A 27,267-nucleotide genomic window follows, 5' to 3' on the forward strand; every position below is an offset into this window, starting at 1 on the left:
ATAATAGGGTAATAACACTTAATCAAAAATCAATTTTCAAGAGCGACTGGTTTAAACAAAAAGATTATATTCATAACAGATTTGTTGGATGATAGCAGTGTCATTCTAAGTTACACAGACTTTTCAGAAAAATATTGTCTAAACTGTTCTCAAAGAGAATATAACAAATTTTGTGAACTGGTCCCACTGCCTCTGCTTCATTTGATTAAAAATTTTATGATATACAATAATTTCTCATAAGTGCTCCCAATTTTATTGCTAGGGCAATGTCAGCTGTTTGATAAAAATGCAATAAGAAATTTATTAGTAGTTTCTTCAAAGACAAAATATTTCACAGTTACAACAGAATGGTTTGCATGGTTCTAATTTAGTTATTTCATATACACTGGATAAAGCATACTAAAAATTTATGAAATAGCCTAAAGTTAAAGAAACACACTTAAAAGTAATAAACAAAATTAATCCTGTGGCAGAATTTCAAAAAAAAGAAGGAGAGAGATTTGGCTTTGAGGTGGATCAGTGTTCTTTTTGTACTGATGAAAATGAAACCCTAGAACATCTTTTTTTTTCTATGCCCTATCACACAATGCATTTGGTGCAACTTAAAAAATTGGATTTCCCTAAATATTAATGATGTGCCACTATTTGAATTACATCATAATTTTTTTATATGGATCATCTAGCATTGGGTGTCTCAGACATTATTAACATCATCATACTTTTGAGTAAATATCATATCCATTGTGCTAAATGGAGGAATGCTGAGCCTTCTCTCCCTGGTTTTATTGATGATTTTAAGATATTTTTTTCTTTGCTAAAAAAGACAAAAAGCACATATGCCAGAAAAATAACCAGGATAATACCCGTCTCCTGCTTTTCTAAATTTCGACTTATGCTGAGGCTAATATTTTGTTAAGTAATGCAGCTGTTTCACTTAGGCTACTAGCAGGTTGCTGAGTAGACATCTGTGTAGTGGTTTGTTTGAAATCTACCACTTTTTCCTTCAGTTTCCTTGTCAAGAATTAACTTCCTGTTCAACTGAAAGGCCTTGGTTTTTCAGTAGTGTGTGTGAGAGCATTTCATTAGTGTGTGTGAGAGGTAAAATTTCAGTAGTGTGTGTGAGAGCGTTTCAGTAATAATGTCCCTTACGGCACCTCATAGTTTTGGGTCTAGACTTAAAAAGAGAAAAGGGAGTGATATTTAGATTAGATTAGATTAGATGAAACTTTATTAATCCCTCGGGTGGGTTCCTCTGGGAAATTCAGTTTCAATTTCAATTCAATTCAATTTTATTTATATAGCGCCAAATCACAACAAATGTCGCCTCAAGGCGCTTCGCCTCAAGGCGCTTATTTTCCAGTAGCAGTTTCCAGTAGTAGTTTCCAGTAGCAAAGCACCGAAAGAAGTTGCATGTTACAGATACATTTCTTATCAGGAGGTAGGGAATTCCAAAGTCAAGAAGCAGTGCAGCTGAAAGCCCTGCCCCCCCAGAAGTGTGTTACTTTACCACCATTAGAAGGTATGTGTGTCTCTGTAAATATGGTCACTTCACTGCCCACCCCCCAAAAAATGCAAATCTGAAAACCAGTAATTACGGTCATGGTGGCTACATTTGTCTTTTAAATGGTAAATGGACTGATTCTTATATAGAGCTTTTCTACTCTCTCGGAGCACTCAAAGCGCTCTATACAACATGCCACATTCACCCAATCACACAAGCACTTTATCTATACTTAGTGCTATCTAATTACATTCACACACATTCATACTCCGATGGACGTATCGGAGAGCAACTTGGGGTTAGTATCTTGCCCAAGGATACTTGACATGCAGACTGGAGGAGCCAAGGATCGAACCACCAACCTTCCGATCAGTAGGTGACCTGCTCTACCTCCTGAGCTACAGCCACCCCAGTCTATGACAAAAATCCATAGAGCACACCAAATATCGCATATTGTAACAGTAGCCACTGTTACAGTAAGGCTGTATAGATCCGCACTGCCAGGCTGAAAATCTATAGTATCTTTATGCTGTTATAAATAACATGGAATATACTGCCTGCTTTACATGATACGCTCCATAACATGGACCAATATAAAGCTACTTTCAGCTGCTCCCTTGTTCACAGGAGGTCATCACAACAGAAAGTGCCACGTTTAATTTGAAAGATTTTTTTTAATTTTTTTTAATTTAAACCAGACGTCCTTCCTAATGCTAAGCCAACGAGGTTTTTGTCTCCTTCCAGGATTTTTTGCAAGACAAATGTGCAGAACACTATGAAGCCACTTTAGTCTCTATATAAATATATCTAACTTATGCAAATAGAGCAGTCAAAAACAGGAGGAGTACAGAGGGTTTATGGTGATATTCACAGTTATTGCAGATGAAACAACCACTTGTGTTTGACAGGAAAGCACATTACAGAGGACACATGCTATTATTGGAAGCAGATTCATCTGAAACCTCTTCCTGTTGCTGATGCAGTGGTCCTGTATACCGAGGTTCTGTATCTGTATCAAATGGGAAAAACCACAAACCACAGGCTGAACACAATGCATGGGACACCAAATACATGACATTGTAACTGTAACTCCTAAATACCCGTTGTGCTTCAGTCAGACATCACTCAAATGATCATATTAATATTCATATCATTATTATTGTAGCTGTCATTGGATTTATGAAATAAGCATGCTAAAATATTCATTCTCAGTATCTCACAGAAATAGAAAAAATATGTGATAATTTATCTTTCAACAGTTTTTACATGACATGGTTTATAAATGGTATTAAAAGGTGATAATCACCTGCATTCACTTAACACTGAGGTTACTGCATTTGGGAGAGGCAATTTCAAAAAACCTTTATAACAAAGAAAAAAAACAAGTGACGCTACAGCCACAAGATTCTGTGTGCTGCAAAATAAGCTGGAGGCCAACAGGCCCCAAACAGTGATGTCAACTCAGAGTCACCATTCACCATGTTTCCAAGAATACAGCTGACTCACTGGTCAGATGATACAACATGTACGAGTCACACCAGGTCACTGTTCACTTTGCAATATTTTTAATGTGCAAACACTTATTTTGGTCCTTTGGGAAAGTGGGATTCTGAGGTTCCACAGTGTGTGACAGAGTGATGTCCGTCCCCGTTTCCCCCCCACTGGAGTTCAACATTCAAGCTCGTCTCTGCCTTCATTCCAGTTTGTTACATGCTTCCAAGACCTTGTAGTTAAAGTCCTCAGGCTGGTCGGCATACACATAGTGTCCGGCTCCACGGATTGTCTGCAGGAAGGGAAGAGAATGAGAAGGGAAGCAGCCAATTAAAAATTATGGAAACTATATAAAGGCATGCCATAAAGGGAGGTCATGATTTTAACGAGGAGGGCTGCGTCTCCGGTTTATAGCTTTCATAAAACAAAGATGGAAAGTAACATTCAAATTTACAGCATGCATCAATCAGTTTCATTTCAAGCCTCCATACAGTCAGTTCCACGGTTCTTCATGGCAGAAAAATTTACCTTTGATGTGTCAATATACACATAAGCATGATTGCTCCACATGCAATTAAGGCACTGAATCTGTGGAACTCTGCTAAACTGAGAGGTTTTGTTTAATGAATTATATAAAAGAAATGTATTTTAAGCTTAAGTAAACTAAACCCCATGAACAAAACCAACAAATCAGTCTTTTGTCCAGCGATTTTTATTTGATGAAGCCTCAAAATGTTTTTTTTTGGTTCAGCCGAAACCTCCAACTTTTACGGAGTAATATTTTTTATTTATTTTTTTAAATAAACTAAACTTATATAGTGAAACAAATTGATCAGCCCTCCTGTGATACAACATACATCCTCTTTATTGCACGAGGCTGTAACCATAGCCAGCCAGTTCATTTTGTGCAAATCCGCTCTTCTGCACTCTTTTCAACATCCATGTACTGATCACCGCACTGTTTCTGTGCTAAAAGAGGCATCATTTCTTTCCTCATTACTCAAACAGATTCTGAAGGAACAGTTTGTGTTGAAACAACAGCTGTAATTCTCCACATTTCAACTTTTTTCTCAAAAAAGCTTGTAGGCTTTAATCCTGAAATTTCAACTTTGTTTTCAATCAATAATAATATATTATCAATATTTTTTTTTTTTTTTTTTTTTTTAACATGTAATGGCACCCTAATACACTGTTGTAGAGGTCAGATAGTGACTGTTTGTTTGCAGCAGCCTCTAGTTTTGTTTTTCTTTTGTTTTTGTTTTTTTAAAATGGACATTTTCCCCCAGTTAGGAAATTAAAATGTCTCGAGTCCGTGGTAATGAGAATTTCTTTGCATATCATAATATTTCAGTGTCTGTTTTGCACCTGTCTAGGCAGCTGCTCATCCAGTCTTCCTCAGACTTGACAGGTGTATGAAAGCAACTGCCCTTTTTTTTCCCCCCTAAGTGCCAAACCCTTACCACAACTCTCACCTAGTCCTAAAGGCCATTACACAGTACACAATTGCCATGTAACATAAACATTGGTGTGAAAAAAAGTGTTTGCTATGTTTTTGTATGTTTGTCACACTTAAATGTTTCAGATCTAATTTAAAAATTAGACAAAGATTACAAGTAAACACAAAATGCAGTTTGTAAATGAAGGTGTTTATTATAAAGGGGGGGGGGGAATCTAAACCAACATGGCCATGTGTGACAAAGTGATTGCCCCCCCCTCCCATTATAATTAATGGTGGTGTATCACATCTTTGGAAATCCAAGTTCAATTTCTCTAGCCACACCCTGATTACTGCCACCCGTTCTCAATCAAGACATTACTTTAATACGACCTGCCTGACAAAGTGGAGTAGCCAAAAAGGTCCTCAAAAGCCAGACATCATCCCCACGATCCAAGGAAATTCAGGAACAGATGAGAAACAAAGTAATCGAGATCTCTCAGTGTGAAAAAGGTTATAAAGCCACTTCTAGAGCTGTGGGACTCCACAATCTCCACAGTGAGATCCATTATCCACAAATGGCAAAATCATTGAATGGTAAACCTTAACAATGGTGAACCTTAACATAAGTGGCTGGCCAACCAGAATTACCCCAAGAGCACAGCAACAACTCATCCAAGAGGTCACAAAAGACCCCAGAACAATATCCAAAGACCTGCAGGCCTTACTTGGCTCAGTTAAGGTCAGTGTTCATGACTTCACCATAAGAAAGAGTCCGCCCAGCCGACATGGCTAAGTTCCAAAACAAAAACCAGCTCTGAATGGCTTAAGAAAAACAAAAATGAAGAGACTGGAGTGGCCTGGTCAAACTCCTGACATGAATCTGATTGAGATGCTGCGGCATGACCTTAAAAAAGGTGGTTCATGCTCAAAAACCCTCCAGTGTGGCTGAATTACAACAATTCTGCGATAACTGGGGGTGAGTCTTTTACAGCTCTGAAGGAATTCTGACCCACTCATCTTTGCAAACAACTGATTCCAGTTGTTGTTGCTAAGCGTGGCCCAACCAGTTATTAGGTTTAGAAGGAAATCACTTTTTCACACAGAGCCATGTAAGTTTTATTTACACAAACACCTAGAAACTGCATTTTGTGTTTACTTGTGTCATCTTTGTCCAATATTTAAATTTGACGATCTCAAAAACTTAAGTATAACAAACATACGTAATGAACTAGTCCTGATGTTTCTAAACAAGAAAACAAAGAAATTGAGATTCTGGGTTCATCCAGTTCTCACAAGCAGGCAGCAGCAGGGAGAATGTCATGGTTTGATCCAGGAGTTGGAACTGTGTCACGACCACTTTTGTACATATTTCAGGATGTCAGTGGGGCAGTTTAGACTCTTGATATATGTCAAACCACATCTGAGGAGGCAGAGGAGTCATTTCAGAGCCGATTGGCCTAAAGCATCAAGGACCTAAAATATCAAGCTGTGTGTCTGAGGTAAAAAGTATTATTTTACTATTTGTATATACAGATTACCAGTTCACTTTGAACTACAGAACAGTTGTTGTCCAATGATGTTGGTTGGATCTGTGTAGTTGGATCTGAAAACTCAAGCTTGATACAAAATAAATAAATCTTAGCAATAAAGCAGGTTTTGAGGAAATGTGAAGAAATTAGTTACAAGTTTAGAAAGTCTATAAAAATGTCATCACACTGATGATCTGGAACCCAAATTCAGAAAGACAGTTGGATTTTTTTTGAAGGTTGAACCATGAAATAACTGCCAGGAAATTCACTTTAAAAATTGGTTTTCAAAACTGTTTTTGGCAATTTATTCCTTAAAAATGTATTGTGAAATTTAAGTTTTTCGAGGGAAGAAAAAAAAAAAAAAAAAAACACTTTGAAGGGATATCAATCCATCCATCTACACACACAAACTTACTATGATGTCCACATGAGAGCGTGGCCTCATCTTTTTGAGGGTGATGGCCGACATGCTGTCTATGCTGGAGCGGGAGCCATAAATGATGGTGATGGGGATATCAGACTGCAGCTGGTCAATCCTCTGCAACATTGGCCTCTTGGCCCAGCCACATGGCGCAGTCATATTCTTAAAAGCAGTTTCCCCACTGTGACAAGACGAGGAAAAGATAATCAATGAGCACATGACAGAAAATGGATATGACAAAACATAATACCAGGTAGTAAAACGTGGATGAGAGCAGAAAAGGTGATGAAGAAATTGCTTCCATGGCCATTTTAGAGACAAGTGGCATTAATAAAAGAGAAAGACAGACCTGGGGCTTTGCACGTTCAGGTGGTAGATGTAATCTGGCACAGTGTTGTCAGTGAACACGAGGGAGAACTTTTTCTTGAAGTCGGGTCTTAGTGTTTGCACCAGAGTGGGACCTGCAGGGGACGAGGAAAGACAGAGGTGTCAAACGCAAGCATGTAGCCATTAATAGATGAGGAGTACTCATTACATTTTACATGATTAGTGACACTGGGGAGAGCCCAGGTTTTGGCTTAAATTCCTTTCAAAGTCAAAGCAAAAAACACGAAAACTCTACTGAATGACATTGTGCACGTCACACTTGCTTTAACAAGCAGTTCCTAGTTTTCTGGGTGTGCAAAGAGAACATTAGCTGTGATACTGCAATATTAAACTAATATAAAACTATCCCCCCAGTTTCATACTGCATACATTTTCACTTATTGTCTCCAGACAATAAGTGAAAATCTTCACCCATTATATTGCATCCTCTCATTTCCATTCTTCTCATTTAAGAAAAAGAAATTTCACGTGCTCATCATCTCCATTTCTGATACTTTTGTTGTAGCTTTGCCCCAATATTTTGGTGTGCCACAGCATGGACACATTTCCCTGGGATTATTAAGCTAGTCCGGTTGTGGGTTTGCTTTTAGCACTGTGGTACTTTGTTGTCGTTTAGCACCTTACCCAGTGGTCCTACCAGTCGCAGGCCAGCCAGGGGGTTGAAAGGACTGAACATGGCACCAAGAGCTTTGATCCACACAGGGATGGGCCGGTCTGGTTCTGTCGTCTCCGGATAATCAGGTAAACCCCAGGGCTCAACCAGGACAATGTGCTTTACTCTGTAAGCCAGACAACAAAAATAAAAGTCAACCTGCTCTTTTAGTTATAAATTGTTTATAGACCTACAACTAAAGGACAAAAACATTAAAAAGGCCAGAATGAAGTTTGCCAGAGCGAACATAGACAAAGACCACGACTTCTGGAATAATGTTCTTTGGACAGATGAGTCTAAAATTGAATTATTTGGACACCAGAACAGTAGACATGTTTGGCGTAAACCAAATACTGCCTTCCAAGAAAAGAACCTCATACCAACTGAAGCATGGAGGTGGCAGTATCCTAGTTTGGGGATGCTTTGCTGCAGCAGGACCTGGCCAGCTCACTATCATAAAATCCATCATGAATTCTACTGCGTATCAGAGGGTGCTTGAAGAACATGTGAAACCATCTGTTAATGAGGGAAATTCTTTTGTCATACACATGCTCAATGCAGCAAGAGAGACAGAGGAACAGAAGAATAAGATATACAACATATACAATAGAATACTAGTATACAGTAATGACCCAAAGAATACCAGCAAATCCACCAAGGACTGGCTGAAAACTAAGAAGTGGAGAGTCCTGGAATGGTCAAGTCAAAGCCCTGATCTTAACCCCATTGAGATGGTGTCCGTCTCTCTTGTTTGTTTATTGCCCACTTTGCGCCAGAAAGAGGAAACAAGCGGCTGAACAACAGCAGCACGTTTAACCTTGATAAGCTGTTGTTAGAATTTATTTAATATTACTTTCTACACTAGGATCCTTTTCTACGTAGCTGACGGCTAGTAACTGTGCAGGGGCGGATCTAGCAAAGTTTAGCCAGGGGGGCCGATAGGGCATTAACAGGGAAAAGGGGGCACAAAGACATACTTTTCTTTCTTATTCTCATTTAAAATGTCTAGCTTTTAATAAATAATTATCTGAATCTTACACCCAAAGTTTTAATCTGATGTAAAATGTATAGAAGTCCATTACTGTATATAGTAAGTCTAATATACCCTAGTAAGCTATACTACTTTTTCCTTTGGGAAGGTACCATCTGTGCAGTCTGCAGTTCTGTTGAAGAAAGATGTTGAATCTATTTAATTATTCTTGAAAAATAATTGTTCTGCATTTCTTTCACACTGCATCAAATTGAAGTTGATTACGTCAATTAAGCATCATGAGGTGGAGGGTGGGGGTTGGTTCCCCATTTTTTTTTTTTTTTGCTGGAAGGTTGCTTACTCTTTAAAATACCAGAATATGGAGGATGGAGTAGGTTTAAGTTCATTAGATTAATCATTATTGCTGAACTATGAAATATTTTGGGTGCAGTGTATTTTTTGCATAGAGGTATAACAGAATAGCTTTAGTGTTTTTTGTTTTTTTTAACTTGAGTATGAACTTATACAAAAAGCAGCAAGATATTAAAAAAACAATTTTATTGATTAAAAAACACTATCGAATTCATATCGGTATCGGCAAATTTATGATATCGGTATCGGACATAAAGTGGTATCGTGCCATCTCTAATAAGGACTAAAGAGCCGCAGGTTGTCGACCCCTGAGCTAGGCTGATATTTACATGACACCATGAAGCAGTTTACTTTCATTTTCATAATCAGCTGGAAGCTAAACTGACAGGTGATTATAAGCCATTTAAATCTGACATGTCATGGTCTTAATGGACTCTGTACTGGTACAGAGAGCACATTGTTGTGGTTCCCAATATGAATCAAGTTCAAGGAGAAGGGGGGGGGGACAACGAGCACAGATCGGGGACGCATGTGCCTGATCAAGAGCATCTGAAGTTATAACTTAAAACCATTTGGAACGCTAAGATAACAATAAGAAGACAGGAAGCGGGAATTTTCAGTGTTACTGATGAAGAGGGGTGATAAGGGATTGAGGACATTTTATCAGGCGCCGCTTAGGGAGAGCCGGGTTAATGCTGGAAGCTCCGAGCTGGAGCTGCGGCAGGAGGAGATGATTCAGGAGAGATAGAGTCTAGTGGGAGGAGAGAGCGTTTTGGAGGACACTGCTGTTATCACAGGCTGCCAGCACCTAAAGGCACACCGCTACAACTGTATCCTGTACTCATGCTGGCATGTTTTGCTACAATCATGTTAACAGCAAAAGGGCAGAATCATTATTCAGAACAGTGTTCACTGCAGACTCTGCTTTTTTCTCCTCCTAGGCAAGTTCCACTTCATTTGTTCCATTTACAGCAGTGATGAAAGGATTATTCAAATGTATATTATTCTGGTTTTATAGAGCAATCAACACTCTGCCCACTTCCTCACTGGAGCTCTCAGCTGTAACACATGGCTTTCTTTAGCTGATCTGACCAACAAGCTGCTCTTGGGGACAGAAAATGAGACTTTATGACACAAACTTGTTTGATGTGTGGATAAATCAGTTTTCTTGTGTCCACTGACACATCTCCAAAAGCTGGTCCTGCTAAATGCTCCACTGTATTTTCCATAACAGTCCCTGACAGTATCTGCCTGCTGTTTGCTGTGAGGCAGCAGGTGTAAAGAGGCCCAGACACTTCTGCAGACCAACATTCACACACCACTCTCAAAAGGCAGGATAGAAACAATAGTTAGAGATGATATGCAAAGATTATTACAATATTAACTCTGTTCGTTTCAGCCACTCTTGCAGATGACAGGAGCTGCTAGCCAACAATGGACATTAGAAAAGGTGAGCTCCTATATTGAGTGCCTAAAACACTCGCATTATCATAATAATAAGAGACTAAAACCTGACTTTAGCTTATGCTACAGTTCTGATCCTGACATTTTACACAAACCTGCCACCTTTCTGTGTCAGACAGTGTGGGTCATGATCAGTGTTGGTCAAGTTACTTGAAAAATGTAATCAGTAACTAATTACTGATTACTTCCCCAAAAAGTAATCCCGTTACTTTACTTATTACTTATTTTCAAAAGTAATTAATTACCTAGTTACTTTTTAAAACCACGATTTACAACCTGAATAGGTGATAAAGCGATAGATCTTTAAGCCCCAATTCTACTTTTTCTGCATAATCCATCATACAAAATGTAATCAAATGGAAAAGTCTCTTTTTAAAACTTGTTTTATTAGTTTAAACCTTTTAACTTTATGCATCAAGCAAAAATTTAATTATATGCAACATTCTCTGACTGGAAGAAATTTGTTTAACATTTAAACTTATTTTCTGCACATTCCAGCACATAAATTTTTTTTTGTGTTTACACTCACTCTTTTAAATAGACAACGGACACTAATGTTTTTGTCACTTTTTATGGAATCAAACTCAAAGTAAGGTCAGTACTTCCATGCTTTAAACGCTGCACGCTCATACTCTCTCCTGCACTCGATATATGATCCACTGTTGATCTGCACACAGCTGTTGTCACGAATGTCGCACTCGCTTACGTCACTGTCATGAGACATTCTCGCAGAAAAAAAAAAAAAAAAAAAAAAAATAATCACGGTTTTAGTAACGCAGTGTTCCTACGGGAAAGTAACGGTAATCTAATTACCGTTTTTGCAATAGTAATCCTTTACTTTACTCGTTACCTGAAAAAAGTAATCAGATTACAGTAACGCGTTACTGTCCATCTCTGGTCATGATACAGTAAGATGTGAGAAATCCCATTGTCTGCACCCACCTGCCTGGGTATTTAATGGAGTATGACACAGCGAGGTATCCTCCCAGATTGTGACCAAGAAGTATCATAGACTCCAGACCCACGCTGGCCCGCCACTCTTCTATGGACTCGACAAACTGATCCTCTGCTTCTGCTGCATCTGTTGAGAACACAGGCCTGCTGCTCTGGCCAAAACCCAGTAAGTCCAGTGCAAAGACAGGCCGATGTAGGGAGAGAGCATCCAGATTCTGAGCCCACAGGCCCACCCCGCCGCCAAAGCCATGCAGCAGAACTAAGGGAGTTTTATCTTTAACATGGTCATTGCAAAAAGTCAGGGTCCACAGAAGATTGTTGTTGGAGATGGGAACAAACTCTTTAGTAAATGCAGTGCTGACATCTGAAAAGAAAAGCACAAGATTACTTTTAAGTTCAAGAACATTACGATGGGTCAAATATTCCATTTCACATTAATCTAAATAACATATCAAACAAAAACAACAACAACAACAACACCACACACGGCAACAAGCTCAAACAAGAGCGATTTCTCACACTTACTGGTTCATTAGTAACATCCTGCAGGCACAGTTGGGTTAAAGTCATTCATAGAAAACAGCCCCTGAACTTCTTATTGATTTTTCAAAGCTGTAATCATCAATCACTTTATTTATAAGTTCCTATTCTACTGTGGTTAATGTTCTCTACTTGTTGTCACGACATTTCCTGGAAGACAGACAGTAGAACAGTGCTCTGCACATCTAATATTCTTTTACATTTTGAGCAATGAAAGTCATGAGTTACTTTTCCCTGAGCTGTTTGTAGTCTTAGATAAGACACATACTTTCCAAGTGATCTCAGACTTTCAGACACATTTTGTAATTAGCATGAAACACGCTAAGGCCCAATGCATCTGCTCAGTTTATTATTATTTTATGTCATCAATTGCATTTTTGAGGACTTAAAGATGCTAAAAAAAACTCATGTACATTTTCACCAGATCTAACACACGCAAAATTTCTTATTTTATTGGTTTGGTAAATGGCCTGTATTTGTATAGCGCTTTACTAGTCCATAAGGACCCCAAAGCGCTTTACACATTCAGTCATCCACCTATTCACACACACATTCACACACTGGTGATGGCAAGCTACATTGTAGCCACAGCCACCCTGGAGCGCACTGACAGAGGCGAGGCTGCCGGACACTGGCGCCACCGGGCCCTCTGACCACCACCAGTAGGCAACGGGTGAAGTTTCTTATGTACAAAGTAGGAAATGGTTCAATAATGCCACCTATGGTAGTACTACCAGCATGCGGTTTGAGTTACATGAATGAAATTTGGTACACACATACGTAAAGTCTGGAAGCCCACTGACCCAAACCCAACAGGAAGTCCGCCATTTTGAATTGAAGATGACATTTTGGCGACTTCCTGGCATTATACTGTTGCAAACTCCTCCAAGGGATTTTATTGGATCAACTTCATATTTGGTCAGTCTAAACTACAGACCTGGGCCATATTAAATTGCAACACTTTTGAGCTTTCTTCAAAGGGCGTGGCCGTGGCACCACGGCGAATTTCAACCAGTCGCCATGAAATTATAGTTTCCTCTTATTTACACATACATCGTCCAATCTGGACCAAACTTCCCACGTTTCATAAGGCTCCGCCCCTGAAAATATTTCTCCTGTCATATTTGATGGTGGTCACTGCACCACCTAGTGAGAACAAGAAATGTCATGTTATGCACTTTGGGCTACAGTTTTAAGGTGACTGACTGCAGCAACCTCAGATTTGCCAAAGAAAGTCGTAAGGTGTTGGTCATCGCTGCTTGCAGATTTAATTCATATTTACACAAAGTTATTTGATTTCTAGCCAATACAGGTTTTGTTTAGCAAAGCAGGTTGTGTTTGAGTGAGTGACCACAGGTGGGTGAGTTTTTACTTTTGCACACTGTACAAAAAGTGTATGTTTTAAATTTTAAAAAAAATTACACTGGGTTTATCCTTACACTGCAGCATCTTCTCCTCTGAAGCTTGCAGATGGCTCTTTGAAGTTGGACACCACGATGGCAGCCAGTTGGGAATCCAGCACCACCTACGTACACAAAAGCACAACAGTATGAATATGAATGGTTTGCCTTATATTAATATTTCCAACGTTCATCATTATAATAATGATTCATCATCATCATGCTGCTTTGGGGTACTCGCAGTCGTAGGGCTAAGATTCATAACACAAACCTGCACCACAGAACATTGACTCCTAGCTAACCAGACTCTTACTGTATGGTCCTCACTTAACTCATTTCTCAGCTTTCTACTGCTTGGACTGTGTTTTGCAACACGCTAAACAATCAGGATTACTAACAGGTTAAGCAAGCAAAAAACAGGCTTGATACACAAAATTACCATCAGAATTTATCACAGATGCTTTGAAAAATGTAGTGGTTTAAAGGTGTGAACATACACCATAAGACTGTAGCCTTATGGTATATGTTTTGTAGGAAAATGCAAAATTGTGCAAACAATTTCATGCAGAAAAACAAATATACACCATATTTTTCAACTGATAAGGCTTCTACATTTGCTGTTAGGAGTGTTAATTTAGTTTTGCATTGCCTGGGAGAGATCGCTTTGTCATGTAGTTCTTCATGGAGTCCTCACACTGAATGTTTAGATTGTTCCGTGTTGGTATTTTAATGTAACAGAGCAGTCCTTAATATGAAGCATCCATGAATCTTTATGCTTTAGGAACCAGTAAGTTGTATTAATGCTTCTCTGTATGACTTTATCAGTCTCCCATACTGTTGTGAGAAAATTCTGACCCAATGCCGTTTGTGAGGTATTTATTTAAGCACAGATCTCTTAAGATACCCAAAGGGATTTGTTTCTTTTTTCAGATGAATGGAATAAAATTGATGGAGAGGTAAAAGCCTACATCTTTCCACTTTGGTTTTTTTTTGTGTGATTTTTTTAAATTGTAATTCTGAGCATTTTGTGGTTTTTGGTACTCTGGAAAACTGTAAATAATGAGCAGAAGCAATGTTAAATTGATGTTGATAAATCTGAGATATTTCTGTAAACATTCACATGCATGACTTCTGCACAGATTCGTGTGGACACACTGTTAGTTAACAAGTCCCATTGTTCCTGAAGTCATGTGGTTTGTTCAGATACAACGTTGCAAACCCAACACGTGCTGCAATGTTCTTTTTAGTGAAAAGGCTTTTATTCCTAATTCATGGAAACGTGTTATGGCAGGCCTTCTACTAGAAGGCATAACTAAACTACAGAAGGGTGTGACTTAAGAGTGAGGAGACATTTAAAGGTTTTTGGCTGAATGTCTAAACAGCTGTGTTTATTGTAAAGGTGTCATATCTCATGACCTCTCCATTAGCTGCTCTGTGTGGGAAAGCAACTTCTTACTTCATAGCTGGCTCTGAAATAAGTTCTTCTGCTTTCCTCCACTGGCCCAGTGTGGTCTTGAGGGAAAAGCATAACAGAGCACAAAGCTGTGACACAAAAATTTAGTTTCTTTGTTTTCTTTTGTCTTTAGGAAAGTCAACTCCCCCCCCCAAAAAAAACAAACAAACAAAAAACAAACAAACAGAATAGAACCCTGAACCCCCCCCCCCCAGAAAAAACAACCATAAATTGTAAGAAGTCAGTAACAACAAAATGTTCTTCTGTGACATGCAAACCTCATGTGGCAACACGCATCAAAAGAGGAAACAAACGGCTGTCGTCAGACTACACTTGACTCAATGTTCTCCTTCCCTGACATCGGTCACATTAGTTTCTTTAACAAGACCTTCTTTACAGAGTCTAACCATAGACATCTTGTTCACTTACTAATTATCAAAACATTCATCTCCAACTGTTTTGATAAAGGACTATTTGTCCTTTATCAAAACAGGTGTAGCTAGTGAAAAGGGCAACTTAAATTGTTTGTCTGTGTGTCTGTAAGGTTTTCGGCTGCTAAGTGGATAGAACACCTCAATATGTCACATTGAATTCTGAGAAATCGATACAGGACGTGATTGATGCGATTTTAATCAGTCCCTTTCACATGTTTCAACATTTACCTAAGCCTACTTCAAATAATTCTTACAATTTAACAAATGTGACACACATACACAAAAAGACAACAACAAGGATTTTTCTGTCTATTTTCTAAGTGAGGAGCAGCAGCGCAGCCTCAAAACAAAGCAGCCTCAAAATTAGCTTTAAATTGATCAAGTATGGCATTGGCCTTAGTGTGAATCTGTGCTGCCTGAGTGGTCCTCTGTTTTAAATAAGTCAGTACTGCAAGAGAACTCACATAAAGTCCTTTCCAACATGTGGCAGACATAATGAAGCAGCCTCATTACTGTGTTGTTTAGGCACAACTAGAGTCACAGACTTAAAAATCAGCCTAATTTAACTGTTCTGATCATCCGCCCCATGAAGGTTTTACTGTTTGGGGAGCTCATTTGCCTTCATGGTCATTTTAAGACTGTCCTCCACTCCCCATGGCTGCTGTTTTCTTTTTCAAATCATTACACATGATGCTTGGGCAGCAAAGAAGGTCCTGAAGGTTTGATCCAAAACTAGTTGTACTTAATTATTTTTTTAACATATAAAAGCACATTTACGCTATATGCGCATGTGTTTCTCATCTGGGCTGCTGTTGGGGTTTTCTCTGCATTATTGTAGGGTCTTCACCTTATAATGCAGAACACCTCAAGGAGATGGCTGTGATTTGTGAACTGCACTTTCACTTTTCACTTTTAACCCACGCTAAACACCTTTTACAAGTCTGGAAACGTCAATTTCAATGCCTTTTGAACAGGTTTTTGTTAATCGGGGTGGTGCTGCTCATTTATATTGCTTTGCACTGATAAGCAACCATTTAGTCTCAGCCTGTTAACATACATGTGTTGGACTCAATTGTTGGAGACGCAATTACTTGATAAACCCGTGAGTTTGCCAGGGTTATCAAAACGCAGGAGACAACCCTGTGTGTTATTGTGAAAGGTAAGTTAAAGAGTCACACAAAAGTTTAAGTTTAGTTCTCCCTTTCGTTATGTTCCATTACTCTACTAAGTCTCATGAAAATCACCAAGCTGAAAGGAAACTGGACCTGCACAGTGACACATACAAACTAACAAAGTGAGGCTACAATAATGAAAGCTAATGTCTGAGTGCAGGTGGATATTTGTGTAAAAGAGTGTCACACCTGTGTCTGTGTGTGGATGCTCATAACATTACCTTATTGTTTTATCCACATAGCCCCACACACTGCTGGCCAGCCTGGGAACACCAACAGTAGACAGCATTCTATGAATGACCCTGGAGATATAATAAAAGAGTAAGCGCATGAGGGCAAAGGACAGGGACTGGCCGATGACAACGCGTGACAGCAAAACTATCATCTCCATTATTTAAATTATCAAGCATTTACTATAACACATAAAAAGTTTATGGTTTTATCAAGGTTTTTTGTGCATTTCCGGAGGGCTTTTTATGCACATGAATATAAAAATATTTGCGCCACTGCAAAACTCTTGTTTAAAACCAGTGTTCTGACAAACCATCCTAGTTTGGCAAAACGTCCTACCGTAAGTAGTTTATGCACATTTCTGCTGTCACAGAGTAATTCCAACTAGGGCTGCTCAATTAATCGAATTTTAATCTAAATTACGATCTGGGCTTTCAACGATCATTAAAAATGACTGAGCCGATTATTAGCACCTCCCTCGTGCTTTACTCTAGCGCTGCTCCGTGTGATAAATCGAGCGCACCTCTCTGCGTTTCGAACACCGCCACAACAATTAAGAGGACCCGAGGAAAGCTCGGAAAGCTAAGAAAAAGTTATTTGGAGAGGAGAGGATAATGGCTGCTGAAAAAAGAATGCCGCTGGTTGAAAAGAGAGGTAAAACGACTTCCGTGGTGTGGAAACATTATGGGTTCGCGGAGTGAGACGTGGATCAAGACGTAGTGTGTAAACTTTGCTACGGTGTGGTAGCTGCACTACAGAGCAACACTACAAATTGACGTACCTCAATGTCAGTTTGATGCAATTGTACATTGTGTGGCTACACAGCTTGCCTTGATGTTTGGTTATTTGTATGCATAAATATTATGCAGTATTTTGAAGTTCACTAAACACAGATGTTTACATTTTTCATTTATTTTTTTATATTGCAAATATTTGCACTGTTATCAGTATTTGCACACTATTTTATATTATTTTTTGACAATCTTTTAAGCCATTATTCAATACATTGTTATTGTTAAATAAATATCGTCAAATAATCGAGATGATCATTTTTGCCATAATCGAGCAGCCCTAATTCCAACACCAATTTAAGTAGGTATGACGGATTGCCACTTAACTTTGCCCATCAGAGTATGCTTGTAGGTCATATTCATACAACTAGGATGGTTTGCCACTTCATTTTACCCCTTAAAGTATGCTTGTAGGTAACATTTACTCTGACGGGTAAAATTAAGTGCCAAACATGCATGGTTTGGCACTTAGTTTTACCCGTCAGTATGTGTGTAGCTGTTATTAACAAAGGTAGGATGATTTGCCACTGAACTTTAGCTGTTAAAGTATGCTTCTAGCTCATATTCACAAAGGTAGGACGGTTCGCCACTAAATTTTAACTGTTTAAGTATACTTGCAGGTGAAATTCACAAAGGTAGGATGGTTTGGCAGTTAATTTTACCCATCAGAGTATTTTTGTAGCCAATATTCACAAAGGTAGGACGGTTCGCTACTTAATTACGTGTTGTGTGCATGCGCAGAAACAACAGGTAGGATGGATTCCAAGAAAACCAGTTTTCCAATTTGCTCTACTATCTCTGAGGCAAAACAAACATGGCAGTCCAGCGGCTTTGCAATAAAAGCGTTATTTTACTTCTGTGGACCACACCGACAATACCTTCAAAGCACCGGTGAGGTTTTCAACGACCTTCTGCAGTCTTCGAGCACTCTCATTTAGTACGGGCCACTTTACAAAAAGCCACCATTTAACTAATGAGGGTGGGGGGGCAGGTTTACCTTGACCCAAGTGGTGCCTCTCTCTGACAGCCTGTCTAACTTTGTGAGGGACGGTCGACAACAACACTTGGGCATTTTCAGGAAAAAGTGCACAGTGTCGCTGTTCCAATAACACTTACTGTCTGTTAAATAATAAAGGAACATTACCGTGGATACTCTGACAGACCGGGGAATGTGATAGGTTAATAGAAATACTCACCCTCTGTTCTCGATCACCGCTTGCTCAGCCATAGCGCGACAGTCCCCGAGACGCTTCTCGCAGTCACGTGGGTCTGACGTAGGTGCCGAGCTTGTGTGCATTTGATTTATAGCGTCAGTTGACTGAGACACGGGGGAAGGGGGGGTGTTATTCCTACTGTGGATCCACCTATCTCCGCTTCGTTTCTTCCTAGTAGCGTAAAACAAACGAACCCAGGAAGCGTTTGCGGAACTGGCGTGTCTGTCATGTCTAAACATTGCTGCTGATCGGGGAAGTGGGTCTTGGTAAGTATTTAAACTCCGTTTTGTGTTCCTTGTTTTACATTACTCGGGTATTTAAAACTAACACAAGAGTGTTGAGCTTGCGCGGACCTGCTGCTGCTGTTCAGATCTTCGGTTCAGTTCTTACGGTGAATCATCCTGCAAGTCATTAGAAATGTTCTCAACGGTCTTTAAACTCTTTTATCTTGCTGATTTGATATTTTCAGGTCTTACCTTTAATGGGGATAGGTACTCATGCACATGTAACCTGCAGCGTTTATTTACAGTGTTGTGCAAAAGTCTTGAGCCACACATCGTTTATTGTGCTAGGCGAATGGGATGTGATTTATGTGCAAACATAATCAGAAGCACAGTGTACAGACTTAAAAGTCAATATTTGGTATGACAACATTTATTTTTCCACACAGCTGAACTCTCTGAGGCCGCTTGCTTTGTTATTTATTTAAGTGGTCTTCAAAAACAGGCTTCTTGAAGGGTGTTTGCCTTTCATTCCGTTTGTGAAGATGATCACACACTGCTTCAATAACGCTGAGATTTGGGCTCCAGGGAGGCCAATCCATGATGGATGGATGTGTACCATTATATTTGTTTCCATCAAGGTACGCCTTTACTGCATTCACAGTGTTTTTGGGATCATTGCCACAATTAAATATTTAGCTGTTATCAATCAGAAGCTCTCCAGATGGACAAACTGCATTCATAATTCAGTTTTGACAATCATCAACACCACCATGCCTCCACTGTGTTTTCCACATGGCTGTAGTTAGTCACTGTTGTACTTTGATTCTGACCTTTTCTTTACGTATTGAAAAAAAATCGAACCAAAAAAATTCAAATGTGGATTTTTCACTCCACTGGTTTTCAGTCCAGTTATTGTGTATGTTGGCATACCTCAGCCTTTGCTCTCTGTTTCATTTACTAAACAACGGCTTCTTCCATGCTTCCACCGAGGCTGTTTCAGATGGTTTCAGTGAACCATAGCTGGATCAGACTGAACGTCCTGGGTCTTTGATGGATTTTTTTTTGTCTTATTTCATGACTCTCATCTGGTATTGATACATTTTATTTTATTTTATTTTATTTTATTTTTTTTGGGTGTGGGGGGGTCTGTCACTACTACTTTAGCTCTCACCTGTCCAGTTTCCTTAATTTTTTTTAATGACACACATACATGGACTGTAAGTATTGTTATTTTTGTTGTTCTTTTGTTGTTGTTGTTGTTGTTGTTGTTGGTTGGTTGGTTGTTTGTTTCTTTTGGAGGTTTTTTTCTTCTCTTTTCTTTAAAAATTATTTCTTTTTGTTTTTTTGGGTATCTTGTGGTTTTATTGCTTTCTTACTGCCATATTTTCAAGATGTTTAAAGTGTTGGATATTTATGAATATAAAATCCAATAAATATATGTTTACAAAGAAAAACTTTGTAAACATATATTTACAAAGTTTTTCTTTGTACCTTTAGAAGGCTGGAGAACTATTGCTCAAGACCACTTTACAGTAACAACAAACTCTGGGCATTTGTAACCAAAATACAAAGAAATCAGGGGTGAATCAAGACTTTTGCACAGTAGTGGAGTTGTTCATTTTCCCGTAATTTCTCTAAATGGATATATTTAGGTCCGGGGTAAACCTGCATTTTTTTCTAATGGCCATCAGGGGTGATCCCTGTTATCCCTGAATCCTCCTCCTCCTCCTATATGTTATAACTTTGTTTAATCTCTTCAAATATGTTGACCAATTTTTTTTTTGATTTTTGTGTAATCTTCCTGACAGACACCAGTATTCAAATAAAAGTGGGAGCAAGACTACAGAACTATAACAGATTCTTGCAGTCATAGCATAGCGATTGCTGTTTTTGAACTCCTAATTAAAACACATGAGAACAAAGAAGCTACGTAATGTGAAATGTAAAGCTGTATGTTACATTCACACACACACACACATATATAAATTTACTCACCCTAAGGAAAGTTGTGTAAAATACTAAGATAGTTGCCTTTTTTTTTTTCCAAAATCTGACACAGTCAGGATGAAGCATGAAGATTTGTTGTGTAACTGCAGAAAATGTTTCAGTGTTCGGTGTAAAAGAAATAATAACAGAAATAATCCTGCTACCTTCATTACAAGTTAACTGGATTATAAAATGAAAACAGTTACTGATTATAATCCCTAACAGAAAGATATCCAAAGTCAACTCAACAAGCTATGGGATTTGAGTTTTAACCCACACAGGTGTTGTCACTTAAAGCTGCACAGGCGTGGGCCAGGATAGTGGAAATTATGTGATCGATCACACACACACAGCTATATTAATGAAATATACAAAGGCTGTTTTTCTTTTTAACAAAACTGGAAGCGTGAGAGATCAGTGGAAAGTTCAACTGTTACCTGTAAAACTGGTAATACTTGAACCTCTGGAGACAATACGTAGGCTAAAAACAACATAGCATGGTTAGGGTACCTGTTCTGATCACTGTAAATTTGGTTATATTTAACATTGTTAGCATGTATATGTGCTTCATTCTAGGGGTGGGCGATATAAATTGTAAATTTTAGTCATTCTAAGTGGCAGAAAGGAGGATTATCACAGTCAATAATTTCCTCTAACTGAACTGCACATTTTAATTGAACCCTGTTGTAGATGATATTTCAGGGCTTCTGACCACCTTTTTCAGCGCTACATACTCTTTAATAAACATTTGAATATGTGTGGCGCTCAGAGCATCAATCATATTGAATTTTAGTACTCTCACTCTCATTGTTACTCTCACATGTGCTCCAACTCTGCCACCAGGCTAACATTTGTACATAATAAATAAGAAAATCTAATTTGGACGTTGAGTCAGTCTCCATACACTTCCATGTTAAAACGCCTCACAGCACTGGAAACAATACTTAGTCTTTGATAACTCATCTGCCTAGATCAGGGGTCGGCAACCCGCGGCCCCGGAGCCGCATGCGGCTCTTTAGTCTTTATTTTGCGGCTCTGGGTGGTTTGGGAAAATAAATTAGAAGTATTTAGCTGAAGTGTATTTTATTTGTGTTTAGTTATTTTTTTAACTTGTAGTTCTAAATTGGAAGATTATTGTGATTTTGAAATATAAAAATAAAATGATATCTTATTATTTTTTTCATTGCTCAAAATAAGCGTCACACTCGCGGAAGCCGGTATACCCGCCGAAACGCCATGTATTTATCGAGACTTTCAACCCCAGGTAGGCCAGTTAGGGATCTTCGGATCCACATTATGTCAGCAGCTGTTCTTCACCGTGAACTATGTGAAAACAAACACCGCTCACGCCTCACAGATGACAGCTTACAGTCCTGCGTAAAGATGAAAGCTCCGATTTGCAGACGCTGTGCGCAGAGGTTTGGGACCATAAGTCTTATTGTAAACATATCACGGCAGACCCGACGATGTTTGCATGAACACGCTTTTCAGCACCTCTTTATTGACCAGTTTTCACACACAGTTACTGTACGCATACAGCCGGCTGTAGCTTTTCAGCTCACAGCCCGACAACACAACAGCAGAGAGAGCACAGACTTTAAGGCGGCGAGGCGTGATTGCGGGTGCCGCTCAGTTGCGTCCTACTCCTCTGCAGCGGCACCGCAGAATTTTGTAAATATCTATTTTTTTTTTTTTTTTTTTAGCAGCATAGTGCTTTTTTTCCAATTACTTTTTAAAAGTGAGGTTAAGACTCCAAAAGCCCAAAGGCGATATGAGGGTGGCGGCTCACAACAGTTTTTGTTTGTTACATGGATCATTTTAGTTCAGCTGGGTGTCTTTCCTTTTGTTATATTTCTTTAAGAGTTCAAAAATGTGCAACACACCTTAGTTGCTCTGTGGATTCTTTTAAAAAGCAGTTAAAAACCTTTCTGTTCAAACAAGCCTTTTGTTGATCTACGTATTTTATATTCTTTACATTATTTACATTTGATCTTTTACATTGTGTATAATGTCTATTGATTGTATTGTTTATTTTAATATTTGTGTACAGCGCTTTGTGACTGCCTGTCTGTGAAAAGCGCTTAATAAATAAACTTTACTTACTTACTTTAGTTGTTCACACAAAGCATAAAGGTAAAAAAAAACCCCAATATATACAGTGTTATCTTCATTTTAGATTTCAAAAAGTATTTGCGGCTCCCAGTGTTTTCTTTTGCGTGGAAACCGGGTCCAAGTGGCTCTTTGGGTGTTAAAGGTTGCTGACCCCTGGCCTAGATGATAAATACAGTTAGAGGTGTGGCTGCTGTGACTGACAGGTGTTTGGGACACGGGTAGGCGGAGCTAGGCCTCTTCTTCGCCTGTGGTTGTGCGTGTCGGAGGAATTTTAATGGATTATTTGATTAATATTATGGGTTATTTTGTGTGTGAGAGACATGTTCGTGCTTCACTTTTACTTTAACTTCCATCAGTCTGTTACTCAGCACTAATTAGCTGACATGAGAACCTGTGCTCCTCACTTTACGAATGCAGCTTGCTAATACCAGATAGCTTAGCACTCCACCCTTTCCTCTAGTCGGGTCACTTGAGGATGCGATGTCACGTGGCTGTGTCTATCTTTTGTTTGGTTTGGACGAAATGTGTCCGGACATTATTCAGTTTCCTTCAGTTTTATTTATAAAGCGTGAAATCACAGCGGTAACCTCAACGTGCTTTATAAAATAAACTCTTCGACCTTTCCCAACTCTTTTACAGGAAGTGATAGTGTTACAAGTTGACTGCAAAAATGTCAGTTTTAAAAACTACCGATTTATCTATTAATTTATTTATTTTGAGGACCACCACAGAGAGCTCAGAAATTAGCTTCAGTAAAAAACAAACAAACAAAAAACGCTGATCCGTGTTCCCTACAGGAGGAGTGGGGCAGATGTGGGTGTGACAGCTGACAGTGCTGCTCTGTGACGTGGAACACCGGGTGCAGCACGCTTACAACACCACACGCTCTTCTCTTTTCTTACTGTTCACAATAGATGATCACGGTTTCCGGCCCGAGCCTGGAACACTGCCGCTTCATACACAGATTTGGGTGAGTGTTGTGCTGGCCCGAACGACACACACACACACACACAAGTACGGAAGGAGTAGCACTCAGCATGTCAGGGCTTTCTTTAACACACAGGCTCCTCCCTTTCTGGGTGCAGCAGTCTCAGCTGTTTCTGTCTGTACTCTGGGTCTGTCTCTCTTTACAGGTCATACATGAGCTGATCTGCAGCAGACCCACAGTACGGATTCCACCACGTATGATTAGTTGATTTTATTGCAGGGAGGTCCCTGTTCAGACTAAGGAGGAGTAGCTTTGACACACCTTGTGTAAACCTGTTCAATGAACATTGTGACTTTATCTGTCATTTCTTTACCTGTTTTGGACCAAGATGTCATTTCACACACTACATTAGTCATATAAAGACATTTTGAATTTGTTGTACAGCACAGCAGGAATTCTAGGAGTCTGTGAATAGGATGAGACAGGGAGCCCAAGAAAACAAGAACAGACTTTGTTATTGTATTCAGACTTGACTTAAGAAAGAAAAATAACAAAGTACTTCTACTGCGAGTCCCTAAAGAAAAATCGTCATCATGTACAATGGCATACATGATGTTAATGGCAAATTTTATTTCATCTATATTACTTGATAGGTTTTTTTCTATAATGTTACAAGAGAATGTGGGTGTGTATAGCTGTGTGCGTCTATAAGCTAACTTTGTGACAGACTGGCGACCTGTCCAAGGTGTACCCTGCCTCTCGCCCTATGACAGCTGTGATAGGCTCCAGCTCCCAGAATTGTAGAAATACAGAAAAAGTCTGATGATTAGGCCTAGCACGAGCTCAGCTTGCCCTGCCAGCCTTGCAGTACACTGAAATTGAAGATGATAGTGACAAACAGGCCTTTCTAGCAGATAGCAGTGTTTCCGTTTATTGGCAATAACAATAATTACTGTTGGTTGTTCAAAGCAAAGCTTGTTCTACAGCAGTCTGTGCTGTATTTCACACTTGGGACTCAAGGAAATAGGGACGTTTCTGTCATGCAGGTTTCCTGGGAGGAGGGACGATGCTGCAGGAGTCGTCAGTAGACAGCAGTGGCTCCAGGTTCGCTCCTCTGGTGGTGCTGGAGCTGGCCTCAGACACCAAGGAGGAGGCCGTTGCCTGGTTGCTGAGCAGGATAAGAGACCGGCAACAGAATGGAGGTGTGGAAGACCATCTGCGCCCCTCGAATCATCTTCCCTTGTTTGACGTGGTATTATTCATCCTGTCATTTCTTCCAGGTGCTGAGCTGCTGGTGGAGCAGTTGGGACCTGGAATCGGGGTGGAAGAGAAGGAAAACCCCAACATGTTTTTGGTGGGGGCCTCCATGCAGAGGCTGCTCTGTGGTGCAGAAGATCTGGGGCTCTTTAAGGAGTGTACTGACGGGTCCATGAGAGCCTTCACTTTTGCCAGCAAACACAACTTCAAAGATTTTAAAGGCAAGTCTACTGTTTAGTTTGTGAAAATGTATGCTTTAGACTAGCATCTTATTGTTATTGTTAACTTGCAGCCTTGCAGTTTAACACAGTCAGGCTTTCTTTGTGTTAGCTGGTTTTCAGAAACCTTAAACAGTCAGTCAGAGGTAACTCGTATCACTACCATATTTACCAGCCTCCTTGTTGAGTCAGCTCTGTGCAGACTTGCATAAATAAGGGGAATTTAATGCATTATTTGATTCTTCTTCAACACAAATCAATCTGAGTCTCATTACCGCTCACATACTCTGTCTGAAATGAGTGGCGTCACCGTAACAGCCTGTGAAAACATGCCTTTGTGGTGAATGGCACTGTGTTTCTGTTCCATCTCTTCAGGGGATGGAGACGGCTTCCTCAGTATGGCTGAGTGTCAGTATGTTATCAAGCATGAGCTGGACACGCTGCGAGCCAAAGAGGAGACTAATGTTCCAGGATACAGTCATGCCAAGCTCTACCCTGGGAAATCTATCAGTGAGTCTGTGTTCACGTCTCAATCTGTTTCAAATGAGCTTTGCAGTGACCAGTTTGCTGATGTTGTGTATTTCACTCACAGGAAGACAAAAGAAAACGGTCTCATCTAGTTCCTTCTTTCATGCATACATATTCTTTGTTGCTTATCCAGCTGAAGGTGGGCAGGGTGCATGCTGGACAGATTGCCGGTACTTCATAGCACTGCTGAATTTAACAGCTGAAATTCCAGGAAACTGTACTAAATTAGGATGTGCAGACATCCCAGAATAAAACTGGGAAACTGATCAACCTCAGAAGTAAAACCACACACAGGTGATGTGAGTAAAACATGGCAGTGTATTATCATACAGGGTTTTGATGCTGTGGCCAATTTTATGCTTGTCCTCTAAACTGTTTTTCATTCTGTCGCTTACAGATAAACATTTTGATAATTGATCAGTCATTTCATTTGTATAGGAATACAGCTTCTCATCTTAGAGACTTGACTGTTTTCATTTTGGTCTGTTTGATGCACAAAGAGAACACATTGTGTAAATCGTGGTTTAGTCGGGGCTAAATGATTTATCACTCCTCAACCTTAGTTAAATATACACTCGGCATTTAATCATAAAACTATCAGAAAGACATTTGTTAGAACCTGTTTATAACAACATTAGCCACAGCAGAGTATGTTTTTATTAGCTGATACACAGATTAGATAATTTCACTCCTATTTTTTTTCTCAGTTTCAGCTTGTGACAGATTTGACTGTTTGAGCCTCTCCTGTGGTTCATCCACACTTGCTTGCGGTTTGATTTACAGATTCCTGTAGTAGTAACGGTAGCAGACTGTAGGCTGAACACAGACTGTGTCCTCCTCACACCCCGCTATCTCTGCAACCCCCTCCCTTCGTCTGTCTTCAGTATGGAAACAATAAATATGCAAATGCAGTGAAATAGTCCCAAAGTGAGATAAGGAACCAATGAACTTGCAGTGAAGATAGGGCGCCTCTATTCAACGCCTGTGTTTGACAAATCGTGTTAAAATAGAATGTAATTATTTTTTGACAAATGATGCACTCAAAAAATGGCAGATGAAATGATAGCGCTTTCATGTGCTCGTATTTAGCTGCTGCATATTGGACAATAGTAATTATTGCTATAGTCATTATTGTATTGTGTGGAATGGGCCGGCTCCCAGCTATTGTTAGCCTGCCCTTGTTTTACAAAATGAAATGCATGTTTATTTAGTTGGGAAAGTGAGTTCAGAAAAACTCAAGAGAAGGATGGAAATGCAGCCAGAAGGTTTTCATGTGGAATATCTTCCAAATAATTCACAAGTTTGAGTAAAAACTTCCTGTTTTATCATCACTGTACATGACTAGAGTGGGGGGTGAGACAGAAAGTAACATGCTCTTCTTTGTTGTTTTCTTTACTTGCATCTTAGTTCGCAGACTGCTCTCCAAAGGGATCTTAATCCAGATGTTTCCTCTGCATGAAAACGAAGAACTCAAGAGGCTTTCTTTTTCCTGGTATAAAAAAGTGAAGTTGTCGCTTCAGCCTCTGGGTAAGTGCATCTTGTGCCATTATTTTTCATGGTCACTCTTGAATACATTGTGTGATTAAAACAAACAGTCCAC

At 39.4% G+C, this 27,267-nt stretch overlaps 2 protein-coding genes across 5 annotated transcripts in view; one reads left to right on the forward strand and one right to left on the reverse strand.

Annotated features, from left to right (window-relative positions):
- Positions 1-2,201: 2,201 nt before the first annotated feature.
- Positions 2,202-18,497, reverse strand: abhd5a (abhydrolase domain containing 5, lysophosphatidic acid acyltransferase a). Of its 2 annotated transcripts, XM_087847920.1 has the most exons (8): positions 18,397-18,497; positions 16,400-16,480; positions 13,159-13,244; positions 11,168-11,543; positions 7,392-7,546; positions 6,730-6,841; positions 6,375-6,561; positions 2,202-3,284 (listed from the first exon to the last, which is right to left on the reverse strand). In XM_087847920.1, exons 1-8 carry the CDS (start codon positions 18,495-18,497, stop codon positions 3,195-3,197), a joined length of 1,188 nt encoding a protein of 395 aa, XP_087704046.1. In that variant the 3' UTR covers positions 2,202-3,194. The 2 variants fall into 2 exon arrangements, with proteins under 2 accessions (XP_087704046.1, XP_087704047.1); XM_087847921.1 differs by lacking the exons at positions 16,400-16,480; positions 18,397-18,497 and adding an exon at positions 14,576-14,628.
- An 80-nt stretch (positions 18,498-18,577) lies between these two features.
- The window catches only part of ano10a (anoctamin 10a), a 40,279-nt gene continuing 31,589 nt past the window's right edge, over positions 18,578-27,267 (forward strand). For 2 of the 3 annotated variants that reach the window (XM_087847917.1, XM_087847919.1), the window contains exons 1-6: positions 18,578-18,680; positions 23,534-23,706; positions 24,711-24,866; positions 24,945-25,142; positions 25,515-25,649; positions 27,075-27,194. In XM_087847917.1, the coding sequence (XP_087704043.1) occupies positions 24,731-24,866; positions 24,945-25,142; positions 25,515-25,649; positions 27,075-27,194 (589 nt within the window). In that variant the 5' untranslated portion in view covers positions 18,578-18,680; positions 23,534-23,706; positions 24,711-24,730. The remainder of the gene's footprint in view (positions 18,681-23,533; positions 23,707-24,710; positions 24,867-24,944; positions 25,143-25,514; positions 25,650-27,074; positions 27,195-27,267) is intronic. The other variant, XM_087847918.1, reaches the window with a different exon arrangement.

The sequence above is a fragment of the Neolamprologus brichardi genome, chromosome 11, assembly GCF_056152115.1.
Source record: "Neolamprologus brichardi isolate AB-2024 chromosome 11, ASM5615211v1, whole genome shotgun sequence".
Lineage (NCBI taxonomy): Eukaryota > Metazoa > Chordata > Actinopteri > Cichliformes > Cichlidae > Neolamprologus > Neolamprologus brichardi.